General features: G+C 47.2%; 1 protein-coding gene across 3 annotated transcripts; it reads right to left on the reverse strand.

The window, feature by feature from the left end:
• Window positions 1–324: 324 nt before the first annotated feature.
• Window positions 325–12718, reverse strand: LOC8053011 (spermidine synthase). 3 transcript variants are annotated; one of them, XM_029970317.3, is made up of 9 exons: window positions 12613–12718; window positions 8030–8162; window positions 7559–7679; window positions 6092–6184; window positions 4457–4610; window positions 3578–3661; window positions 2596–2741; window positions 1583–1705; window positions 325–531 (listed from the first exon to the last, which is right to left on the reverse strand). In XM_029970317.3, exons 1-9 carry the CDS (start codon window positions 12617–12619, stop codon window positions 517–519), a joined length of 876 nt encoding a protein of 291 aa, XP_029826177.1. In that variant the 5' UTR covers window positions 12620–12718; the 3' UTR covers window positions 325–516. The 3 variants fall into 3 exon arrangements, with proteins under 3 accessions (XP_029826177.1, XP_029826179.1, XP_029826178.1); XM_029970319.4 differs by having other exon boundaries at window positions 12617–12663; XM_029970318.4 differs by lacking the exon at window positions 12613–12718 and adding an exon at window positions 11441–11658.
• Window positions 12719–13049: the final 331 nt, after the last annotated feature.

The raw sequence follows: 13049 nt of genomic DNA on the forward strand, positions 1-13049 counted from the left end.
CTTATTCATCATGTCCTTATAACATTTGTTTTGTGGTTTTGCTGTTGAAACAAGTGTCAAAACTACATAAGGCACGCACTATGGTTTTTGTTGACTATGGCTCTGTCGACAGACATGAAAAAACCTGACCATCGAGTCATATATACAGCTCCACTGTAAAATGTTAACCTACTTGGCTTGCCCATAAACTCCGCTTGCGTTTGCTAAAACATTGTTCGACCAACTGAGTGCCTGCCTGCCACACTTGTACTGTTTGACAACTTTCTGTGGCTATGCAGCCGTAGCTATGGGCATAAGATTCTATTTGGAGAAAACGAGGCACACTTTGGAGAGAAGGCACTCATCTCAAAAGAGCTCTTTATTTCTGACAAACACTAGATGAAAAAAAGGTGTTGCCTTTAATCGCTGCTCGGTTTAAAAAGTCAGCAAGTAGAAAAATGCACTTTGATTTTGAGACGGGCTTCTCCAGAGCTTGACTTGCAGATCCCAACAATGCACACCGGTGTTGTTTCCATACTATTCGTAAAGTGTCTGCAAAGAAAGAATGATGCAATTGACACTCTTCCAAGTATTCTCGTCCGAGCATTTTTCATGCAAGATAACGGCCCAGGGCTAAAGAAGAGTTGTACCATGGTGTCGAAAAGGATCAGATTCAAAACTAGCAATCACTTCATTTCAAGCTACCGCAATTCAGCAGCAACTCCACTTGAGGTTCATGTGAAACAAATGACCGACATTCCTCAGATTTGTAACCAAAATATGCGCAGATCATGAATACTACCGAGTCTCTTTTTTACGGGGTTTTTCATCGCAAAACTGAACCATGCATCGCAGAACGCTTATCTGTCTATATACAAGGCTCGAGGTACACCTAAGTACTTCTTACGAGTTGTAAATGCGAAATCATGCACGCCGCTCTTCCGCTCCCTTCTTTCGTCCAATGGTCAAACGCGTGCGCTGTCCTTGGTGCACTAATCTTGGGCGTGGAGCCACTGCCTCGCGGACATGCAGCGCCTTGGGGTGGCGGTCATTAAAACTGACACACAGCGGCAAATGGGAGCCTCGTCGACGCGCGCCAGCCAATGGGACCAAAGCCGAAATCCATCGGCTTACTCCGCTCCTTTGGGATCGGGGAAACTTAATTACCATTTGGCTAGGCTTTTCACATAGTTTCATAGCTGGGAGCTGGCTTCACTAGGAGAAAGGATTTAAGATGCCATTTGGCGAGGCTTCAAAGCTGATGACATCAGCTCGCTCCATGGGACCAGTTAATGCTTTCACATTAAAAATGACATCACCGCCATTACCAAAGATGATTGCCAGTGGTAGCACTAGAGCTCCACACGTTGTAGATGGTTTTTCCACAAACCCCAGGCACCGAAGCTAGAGACGAAATAGCTGTGGAACAGTGAGCAGTACAGGAACAGAAGCTATGATCTATAGTTAAAGGACACCCAACTGCCAGAACTGGTCGTCACCCCGGAATTCAGAAAATCAAGCCCAGTCACTAATTGTTTTCAATGTTGTTTTCCTTTCGCAAGGAATACGATAAACTCGACCCGGTTTGCCGATGCCCTCTCACCTGCTTGACAAACCTGGGCAGTGCCAGGGCAGCCTGGTGCACCTCGGGGCTGTAGTAGCGAACCTTCATGTCCTTGAGCTGCTGCTCCGTGAACTTGTGGATCGGCTGGTGGAAGTCTGTGTCCTGCAACAGCAGCAATATGTGCGCAAGTCCCGTCATTTTAGGTGCCGTCATTAGAACCACAGGTACTGCAGCTGCACATTTGCACTAGTAAGTGACATTTGTGCTCCGGTGATGTAGTAAACGTTTACTATCAGTTCACCATTCCGAGAAAGATTTGTCATACAATCAATGAATCGACTGCATGTTTTTCTTTCAAAGCTTCGGGAATATATGATGCGTGACATTTAGCACAAACTCCACAACGGCATTTTTTATCACTTTACTCTGACGGGGTACTGAAGAGCATAAAAGTACACTTCTCCGCAGGCCGGTACATAGAGTTTTGATGACACTTCCAGAAAATGGGAATTGCTCGTTCATGCCAACTGTATTGTGTTCTGTACGCTGCTGCCGAACAAGTTCCCACGCTGGCACAAGCGCCAACTTTTTCATAAACTCACAAGTACGTCCAGTATACTTATGTCAGACCCGAGAATTCCCGCTCCGAAATTTTATAATCAACTCACGATTTTGGGCGAGCACTTGCTTCGTATTTTGGGGTAGCCTATTTTCTGCTTTGATTTCCTATATTGTTACTCGCGTTTCAAAGTTTAGCATCTATATAAATGGAATATAAAACTTGGGCAGAGGCGGTTTGACAATGGCGTACGCCTCAAACTTCACATGTCGAAAAGGACCCTCGTTGAAGCATCGTAGGGACGTAGAAGTAGCACACGAAGCTCGAATCTTGTTCATCCGCACTCTGCAATCTCCGTAGCAGTCTATTACCGTGGAAACCTAGTCAGCTCGCATAGTCCCAACAGACCACAGCAAGGTGGCACGGGGAAAAGCGTGATGATTGCCGCATAGAAAGGTAACCGCCAGTTGAAAAGAGGTGGGAGAGTGCTCACGGGTGAGGAGGAGCACAGGAGGAAGCCGATCTGGCCGCTTGGGTAGGTCGGGGTGTAGATGGAGGCGTAGTCTACCACCGCAAACAGGCCACGGCACATCTCCACCATCTCCCGGATTAGCTTCAGGTCAAACCACATAGACTCTCCTGCGAGAAAGGGAAGGATCAGTCGAAGCAGGAGTGCACGTCCCGAGAAGGTTGTGCACCTCCAAGGGACAGTGGGGGGGGGTGGACAGACACGGCCAATCAAACTGGCAATTACTTGAGAAAAAATAAGCGACGAATATTACGCTTTGCACAGAGAACACTGTCAGAAGCAACAAGTGGCTTCCTCATCTTGGCACACGATTCCTAAAGAACGACATTCCGAGCGAAAGCGAACAAAGGTAACGTGCCTTCGGTCAGGAATGTGGTTAGACAAAACAAGTTTGCATACATTTGTTTTGAACTTTTCTCAACAGTTCAGTGTGGGTTCCATATCCTGCCCCTTCGCTGCAATGCGGCGGCGCGTTGGGAAAAGCACCCCACCCGGGCTACGTGCCCAAAGACCGGAGCCCCGAAAGTTACTCTTCAAAAGTAATAAAGCTAGTTACTCGGGCCGAAATGGGCTACAAATAGAGTTACGTGTCCATAAGTAAAACTAGTTGCAGTTAGTAATAGAAGAAAGTAACCGAGTCGCATTCAAACTGCTTTTTTAAAAAATCCCGCAAACTTTAGGTGTGCTGCCAATAACGAGCAATGGTTGAGCAAGGCAGTAAAAGATACTGGCACATTTCTGTTCTGATCCAGCACCCTGACCACAACAGAGAGCACTGACATTGAGACTGAACCAACAAGGATTTCTGTATTATTAAAAATGTAATCTGGTAGTTACTCAAATAATTTAAAAACACTTTCGATGAGTTTACTGTGCAGTAAACCAAGAACTCGACTGCACTACGAAACGTGGGGAGCTTTCCCCAAGGTGGCATCTGTGGACATACCCTGCGAGCAGAGGATGCCGCCCGGCTTCAAAACCCGCTTCAGGCCCTCGTAGTACTGCTTCTGGAACAGGGCCACTGCAGGACCTGCACAAGCCAGCACTCTTAAGTGCACAGATCAACATATCCCATTCCATAAGGTGCAATCAGGCTAGCAGGGACTTGCGTCCTTGCGCGACTCAATCGTCATGCAACCTTCTGCGATGCAGAGAGGGCAGTGGCAGTCATTCTGCAAGTTATGCGTGCAATTGAGGTCCGTTTCTGCTTCGTTTTGTCACAGAGATTGGCAGGGACACCTTGAGAGGGTAATGCTTTGAAGGGCGCCCCTGGACGAGAGCATATCTGTATTCAGTTTCAACATGAAAGATGAAAGCTTTTGGTTCTGGGACACAGCTCCGGTTGAAGTTTCAACCTAATGTCCTCGGAATAAAGCGTAGAAATAGAACTTAGAAGTTAGTGCTTCACCTTCTCTAAAAATGCCCACATGATGTCGGAGAATGACAGTGCATCGCTTCACTCACCCAATTAACTCCCCAACTTCCTCACTTGTGCGAGCTCCCAGTAGGAGCAGAACAGAGGGATGACAGAGGGCAACCACTCTGTGATTTAACAATCCATAATTTCGGAGAATGTTGTAATAAATTTTTTTCCATTTTTTATTTCGAATTTTTTGTAATATAATCACCTCAGTGTGACATAATCATGACCTTAGCTAATGTGGCTCTTTCAAGCGGTGCGAACATGGAATCGCGTAGCCCAATTTTGGCAACTTTGCACTCGAGTTCCGTGAACAGGCCATTACTCTTGGACGTGTGGCCTCTGCAAGACTTGGGAAGCGCAACTTGGTGTGCACCCGTCCCGACACCACAAGACGCGCCTCACCCACGGGGTCCGAGGAGTCCGTGATGACGACGTCAAACTTGCGTGGGGTGTCCTTGATGAACTGCAGGCCATCCCCGATGTGGAGCTCCAGCTTTGGACTGTTGAAGCCCTCGGCCATGAAGGGCAGGTACTTCTTGGACACCTCCACCACTTTCTGCCAAACAAGAAAAGACATTCCGCATTCCCCCATACAGACACCATAAGACACCATCGCATAAAAAAATGTGCACCATCTAGTGGCTCCTGCACCAATTACACGAGGTCACCATAGTTTGGCCACGCACTTGGAGCATGCATCGCGTGTGATCGCTGTGTCAGCATGCGACTTGAATGCTGTAGGGACGTCGGATGCTATAGAGTGGAAGCGAAGGATAACTTTCTCGCAAGCCGTCGCAACTATGCATCTGCTCCGACCTGTTTTGACGGCGGATGGCCAGCTGTGTTGCTGCCCAAAAGCTTTGTGTGCTGCGATGCCCCGTCAGTTTATTTCTGCTCTTCGGAGTTTTTGCTGCAGAATTAAAACAACTAACACGAACCGGACCCTCTAAAGGAGCCCTGCAATCCTATTTAAGCGTCTACGTTTTTTGCTTTTTCCACCTCTCTTGTGGTTTGGGCAATCCAGCAAGCACAGAGAGGGTCACTAAATATTGGTGAGTCATATTTTAACCGTACGTCGCAGAAACCTCCTCCTCATACAGGGACGCCCCGTGGTGCCGAACGCGCGTGGCATGTGACGAAATTGTGTCGTCGTCAGTCCCGGTCGGCTCCTGCCTTACAACTGGTCAGAGCCGCTAGAAGCTTATTGTTTTTTTTTAGTCGAAGTACAAAATATAACTGGCACAAACCAGTTTCAGTTAGGTATTTATGCAAGTAGTTTTTGTTCAGCATTTTAGATGAAAAAAGAATCAAATGCGGTTTAGAAAGTATGGAAACAAGAAACAATGCACAATGACCCAAATGACATACACACCGCCAAGCGGTAGAAAAGGCGGCGCAGGCGCCCCCGCGGATCGTAGCAGACGACGCACGATGCCGGTGGCACATTTTGCAAGAAGCGAAAGTATGAATTTGTTTTCTGTAATCTCACGCCACAGGAGACCCAACCGGAATTTAAATGTGATCGAGTTAAGACCGAGAGGCTTTGCCAGTGCGCTCTGGATGCTTACGAGGAGTGTCCCCGTATGGCACTAATCCCAGCCCTGTAATTCTATCGAGGATTCAAAGCTCCAACTCCGACAGACCCGGTAAATTCATGCTGGCAAGCGCGGTGGAAGGCTGAAGCATGCAACGAGCCGTTGACGCATATGCGGCTGCAGGGGAAGCGACCATCAACGTAAGCCACAGCCGATTGGCCAGTCGCTTCGCTACTACCATTGGCCACCCAAGCCAGAACCAGGGACGTCATGAGGTTATTTTTCGCTTGTTTTTGTGATGTTAATTTGCCTAAAACGAGGAGAAAGGCAAGTTTCACTAAGTTATTACGTTCAGTGCGCTCAGGTTCGGTGCAAATTAAAAACAAGTCAAAAAGTCCTTGCGGGGCCCCTTTTAGACACTCCTGTAAACCAACAGCATCCTGCTATCCGGACCGAAGAAACCGGCAAAGGCAATTACAAAATTAAGTTTCAAGGAGCTCACCTCGTCAATCTCGCACTGGGTGACGGACACCACACTGGGATGCTTGACCACCTCCCTGGCGACACCGCCGTCGCCACCGCCGATGATTAGGACCTGGTCAGAGCACGTGCAGGAAGGGAGTTACAGCTCAGACTGCAGATATCGTTATCTTTCACCAGATTTGGCAGTCTAATTCAGCTATCCACCTGAATCACTTGTATACTGCGCAGCTCTAGACTGGCTGAAGAAACAACAGTCCAAACCGGTTCAACCCATTGGTTCAACTTTCCAGGCATCTTGCAACTATTCAGCAATAAAGCACAAGCTTTTTCTTTTCTTTTACAAATATTCAGCTTAAGACATTATTAATTCTATCTTCTGTATGTATAGCAAGTGCACTGACAACACAGTTTGTGAAGGAAAAAAAAAAAAGAAGCAAAAACCAAACCTTAGACTAACGGCTCTAAGGTTTGGTTATTGCATCATCGTTAAATTGTATCAAAAACTTCAGTTAGAAAAGTTTCGAAGAAAAATTCTAAACTGTACGTCTGCGAGACGTATAATACTAGCTTATCACAAGCTGAACTTGTTCTCAAAGCGTCCTTTGTGGCACTTCGTGAAATTAATGGAAACTAGGGGGGGTTCTAGACGAACCTACGGTTCTACCAACGATGTAGAGGGCCTTAGAGCGATGAACTGGCAGCTGAAATTGACCCGTTGACACCTCAAGAAAAAAAGCAAGTTTTGCGCATTGTTCATACGCGGCACGAAGTAGTTCTTACGAGATTTGGTTGTCGGAGGAAAAAGCGATGCTTTCGGCGTTTCGAACATGTACGTCGTGATAAAATAACATACATCTAACCTATAATTCACCTACATATATCTTAATCATCCACATAAAGGGGGAATTTAGTAACGGTCCGGGAGGAGCTGGACTTTTTTTACTGCGGTTCTTGAGGTGAAATTGGGTGTAGACATGTGACCTTATAGTTTTACGTCTAGATTTAACGAAGTACCGCGCACAAATAGTTGCTTATTGATCTTTTAATAACAGCACCTACGATATAAGCTATGTTTCGTTTCAAGTCCTAAATGTGCTTTTACGACAAAATCTCTGGCAGCTTCGCAATGCCTCCACAAGATGCCGTCAATCGCGGTGCTGTATTTCGGGTTTTTATCGGAGCTATAAACTGATCTCTGGGGCTAACAATAATAAAAAAGAAAATAGTTTATCGTGTTTTTTACAGTGATCGCGATGCAAATCTCGGTTCAGTTGTGCGTTAAAGCCTCAGGATTTGGTACGGTCGCATGTCTAGTGGTCAAAATTGTACAACTTGGCAGCAGCCAAGGGGGGGTCACTTTTGCCTGGTGATTGGGATAGCAGTTTATCGCTCTAAGCCCCTCTACCTCATTGGGCTCTACACTTATGTGTCACAGGTTCCCGTGCCTGCAGCCTGACAAACAATTGCGCAGAATGGAAGCACTCACATCCTTGGGGTCTGGGTGGGAGTTGAGGGGCAAGAAAGAGATCATCTCCTGGTAGGAGAACTCGTCCCTCTCTGTGCACTGGATTGCATTGTCCAGCACCAAGACCTTTCCAAATGACTTGCTGGAAAACAAACAGGACATCATATACTCACACATAAGCACGCACAAGTTACCTCATTTCACAAAGGAAAGCGCAACCCCAAATAAAGAAAGAACTGTTATCAGTCAGTAGAGGCATTATTTACAATATTCAAGAACCTAGGCAACATGAAAGTTAGAGCTTCTCTATTAGACTGCCTCTAGAATAATCGAGAAGAAAACTGCGCCACAAAACAATGAGATCTTGACGTAAATTTCACTGGGGCATTCTGATCCCAGTTCAATATGCTCAACACCAGATACTGTTCTTTCAGAACGACTGAACATTACAAACTTGGAAGCTTGCCCAAACAGAAAGTGGCTGGAGCGTACCTCTTGAAGACCAGGATCTCCTGGAAGTTGGAGCGCTCCTGGTGCAAAACCTCCTCGACATCCACCGAGAGGACTGGATTACCGCTGCTGTTGCAGATCTCCGTAAACCAGCCCTCCTTCATCACATTCATTCCTGGGAACGCCAAGGGTGTGTCCAGTCAGAGCAACAAAAAACTTTTGCATCGGAGTGGTTCGCTCCAAAAATTAAACAAGATTTGTCGTCCACATCGTGTAGCTTATACAGTAAAACCTCGTTATAACAAAACGGGATATAACAAACTAATGGATATAACAAAACAATCATAATTCCCCTTGCTTGCTAATAGTGGGAAGAAATGGACATTGCCTATAACAAACTAATGGTTATAACGAAATAATTACGACCGCTCCTTCAACTTTGTTATAACGAGGTTTTACTGTATGTGTGAAAAAAGAAAACAAAAATGCACTGTGAACCTAAAATAACAAGAGAAGCACTTGTGGGGTGGCACCTCGAGACATCCCTCCCCAATGAAACTGAGTTTGTAGTTTGACCATAATCTACTATTACAAAACCAGCCTAGGGTACCTTTTCAATGGCATAGTAGATGACCCTTTTCCAACTTAAACAGCATTAAAAACTGTTGGACATTTCAAAGAAGGGTGTACACGGTGGTATTGGTAGGAATATTCATCATAAAAGCTGCCCACATGGAGTTTATATCGGAATAGACAACCTATACGAGGGGCGTTCATAAAGTTTGTATTATCAACACAAAAAATTTTAAAAAAGCGGAACAGGCATCAACAAGAGCGCTCGTCCCTCTAGTTTTCGCACAGTGTACAACCAAAATGGCACCACCCATCGGTGTCAAGCACATGCAGTGATCAGTTTTTTTTTCCATTTGAAGGGAAGCAATGCCAAGGATGTTCATTCCAATTTGGGAACGTTGTTCTGGGACAACGGCCAAGTTTATGAAACTGTGGTTAAATGCTGCTGATTCTTCCAGTGTGGCCAAAAACGAGGAAAACATTTCGAGGACGACGACCAAGTGATTGCTGAAGTGGAGCGATTCCTGAACACTTAAAATGAGGAGTTCTAAAACAATGACCTCCGGCAGGTGGTCCATTGCTGGCAAAAGTGGGTAAGATTTGGTGGCGAACATGCAGAAAGTCTGAACTCCTACACGAGTTTGATTGCTCAATATCTATTCCTTCGTGACAATAATACAAACTTTATGAACGCCCCTCGTATAGACCAACGCACAACTCCGTCGTCATGCCGCTAAGGTGGCGCTGCTGTCTGCACAGCGCAGGCGCTTCACCTCGCAAGAACCTGGTTTTTGTGCATGTGCAGTGCCCATACCTGGTGTGGGCAAACATATATGCTTGTATATGCTAAAGAGCGTGCTGGTGTATACGTCATATTATGCCATCAAATTGGCTGCCTCTTAACCCTCACTAGATGCGGTGTTGCGCAGCAGCACCAGATTGGCTGTACAGCCCAATTTCAAAATTTAAAGATGCATCAACTCAACAGATAGCTGAGCAATTGGTAAGTCTTCAGCTAAACACTTCCAATGTTCCCAAAAAGAGAAAAAACAGCAAAAAAAAACGGCTGGAATCATTTAAAACAAAGCTTAGCAAGTATCCCCAAACAGCACGCTGTAACCCCAGAGAAAGATACCGCGCAGTAATCTCCGAATACACCTTTTGCAGAACATGCAGCACTATCCGCAGTGCCAGAAGTTATGCTTCCGGCACTGCGGATAGTGCTGCATTCAATAGAGAATGTGGGCAAGGGCACGCGAGCAACTGTGCTGCCCTCTTTCCCTCTCACTCTCTTCAGTGTCAAGTGGTAGATCAAACACTTATACTGTGGGGGCAAGGACTGACGTAGAGGGCTTCGTGTGGATGTTTTGCATCTTAAGGCAAAAGCCTTACTTGTCCCATTGAGCAAAAAATCTGAGTAAAAAGCCATAAAAACGCGATTGTGCGGCACACGCCGCTCAATGGGCGATCCTACTTGTCCCATTACCTTGGTATCGTCCCAAACCTCTATGACTACCTCACTTGTCACATTACGTAATACACAAGCGGTGGCGGCGTCGTGCTTGAAAGATGGCCATAAAAATATGTCATCAAGCATCATGTCACTGCCGCAGCACAGTGTGTAAAAGGTGCGCTTCGGACTTCATCTCTGCTCGTTGTGTGCTTCGTGCGGTGGACTGTGAGGTGACCGAGTCGACATCTACGGCCTTGACATTGGCAGCAGCGTCTACATCTACGGCGGCTTCCGCAGGCAAATTTGGCTGCCACGCAAATATGCCACAGCCTCCTGAAGTGTCCTCCTCTAGGCGCCTTTCTCAACGTAGCCCTAGACGTCGTCCTCTAGGCGTTATCGACGTCGTACTTGACTGGCTTTCACCTTCCTACACGTAAGCAGATGTTTGAAGTGTACTCGTGCTATTGTTTTTTTTACGAAGGGTCTCGCTTTGATGTTGCTGGCCTATAATAAGGTGGAGCCTCTTGAGGGGGCGGTTCACCGAATGACACTTTAGCGAATAGTCGGGCGCCGCGAAGCGGCGTTTACGGGCGGGCCAAGTGGGCTCACAATTTTGTAATGAGCCGCAGCAGACTATCGCCGCAAAACGGCGTAAGCGCAGCGCGCGCACGGGGGCAGAGAGGGGGGGGGGGGGGGGGGGGGGGGGGGGGTAACGCGCGTTCTTGTTATTCCCCCGTAGGAGGAGGACCCGCCCCTTCAGGAGGCTCCGCCTTATTACAGGCTAGCGACATCAATACCGCGAGGTCACCGCGCTATGAACGGGTACAGTAGCCGAAATATATGTATGACATGGTGCGAGGTCACCGCGCTATGAACGGGTACAGTAGCCGAAATATATTTATGACATTACACAAGGGTGAATCAAGAACGCGCTTGCAGTTTCCTCGATCCTTAGCAGCTATCCTGAAAGTTCGTTCTAATTTCTGAGTAGTTGGTCCATTAGGAGCCCCGCCCCCTTCCCATCCTTAAATCCCACGAAGACAAGTGAGAGCTCATCTCTACGCGCCCCAACAGAATATGGGACACGCAACATTGATTCCAAATAACAGAACTTCCCAAGAAACCAGCTGCGAAGGGAATCAAACACATAATTGGGCAAAAGCACTCGTAGCGACGAGTGCGACGCGACGGTTGAAAACTCCCGCACGGCGAAAGAAATGGCGGGGCGTTAAAGAACCGCTTGTTTGAAGTCATTCATTTCGGCAGCCGTCATGATTTACGTTCGGTGTAAGTGAACGAGGAGGAAACGGTACTCAACAGGTTAGGGAAAGCGTCGCGTGTGTTCAAACTTGTTCAAAGATGAGGCTTTGAACAAGTTTGGAAATACGGGGAAGGCGGTACTCCTGAAGCGGGTAGGAGCCACTTACTGGCCTGTTTTTCTTGCTGGTTCTCGAGTTGGCACTTCTCACTGGTTTCAACTGAGCTGCGAGCGAGTCACCGGGTTTGCGCAGCAGTTTCGGCACGACGGCTGGTCGAACAGGTGCTTTTTGAAGCCGGCGAATTTGCTAGCGGAAGTAGCAGAATTGGCGGAACTGAAGCGCACGTGCTCAGACGAACCGCTGCGCCAAGGGAGGCGGTAGCGGAGAAAGCTGATGGCACCAAAAAAGGTTGTCACTACTTCGTTACCACGTGAAAACTTGACTAATTATGAGAAAAAATTGCCCCCCCCCCCCTTTTTTTTTTTTTGCGTGACGTTGAAAGACGCGAATCGTGAAGCTTTCTTGCTTTTGCCGTGCGCGGCGGCGCGCGCGGCGCCGCTATTCGCCAAATTTAGTCACGTGAGGAGCAAAGCATCCAGCTCGTGCGGGAAAGCCGGCCCTACGGCCACGCGCCGAGGCTGAATGCGCAACTCTGCTACCGTAGGTAGCTATACAGGAACTCTACCCCCTCCCCCCGTTTACGCCGCTTCGCGGCGACAGTCTGTGGCACCTCATTACAAAAAATGGTAACCCACCTGGTCCATTCGTACATGTCGCTTCGCGGCGGCCGATTTGCGCCATTTTGGGGTTTGAACTGAGGTCGGTAAAACGGCGTTTGCTAAAACATGCTTCTCCAAACTGCATGCCACCAATCACTGGGGCACAAAAAATAACAATGAAATACCTTTTAGCGAATTCGGCCGCAGCCGTTTAACATTTTTGTAGTAGGCCGTCGCAGACTGTCGCCGCGAAGACGGAGGGCGCCAGGTGGGTTAACACGTGCCCCAGTGATACACGCTCAAAGTAGGGGAGCCCTTTTTAAGCAGCGTCCCCTTCTCGATAAACAGCATTTCTCTAAAATGCGGCTCAGTTTTCTCTAAACTGAGCTTCAATAAAAAGTGCCCATACTCTAAAGCATGTTTCGATATTCCAGTAGATCAAATTGCTATGTGCCAAGCGGGTCAATGACGTTTTTGCCGGGGACCATGTGGGCGCTGTATACTTTATATGGAAAACAACAAAAAGCTCAAAAACACTTCTCTTACAAAACCAACTCCTAAATTTCACAACCAATACTTCCGTTACATTCATAAAAGACAAGAGTAGAAAGGGCAGCGTACTCGCCATGTTGGAGCAAGAAGTTGGCAGCTCTTCTGCAGCGAATTGTACCTTACACTTCCCGACGCGCTACTGGGAACCCCACCAGGGCTAGATAAGTAGCTAGCGAAAGCACCGATTAGATATGCGATTGTTCTTTACCTACTCCAACGCCCCTTTTTCATTCATATCTCACAAACTTTGCTCTCCACAGTCAGATAAAATATTTCAAGTTGTGGACATCTATTATCGTGTACCTTATCCTATCAGGGGGTGACCTATGGAAATGAAAAAAATCCCATTTTCCGATGTGCCAACTAAGCAGCATGGCATTCAAGCCTAGGCGGCTTTGAAATAAGGGCAATGCCAGAGTTTCACTGGAGCAACAAACAAAAAGCAACCGACAAGCCTCAAACATGTGCAAAATGCATGCGATGGTACCTTTGCCAGGCTTGCAATC

This window comes from Ixodes scapularis, unplaced genomic scaffold (assembly GCF_016920785.2).
Source record: "Ixodes scapularis isolate PalLabHiFi unplaced genomic scaffold, ASM1692078v2 PGA_scaffold1__304_contigs__length_218370807, whole genome shotgun sequence".
NCBI classification, from domain to species: Eukaryota; Metazoa; Arthropoda; class Arachnida; order Ixodida; family Ixodidae; genus Ixodes; species Ixodes scapularis.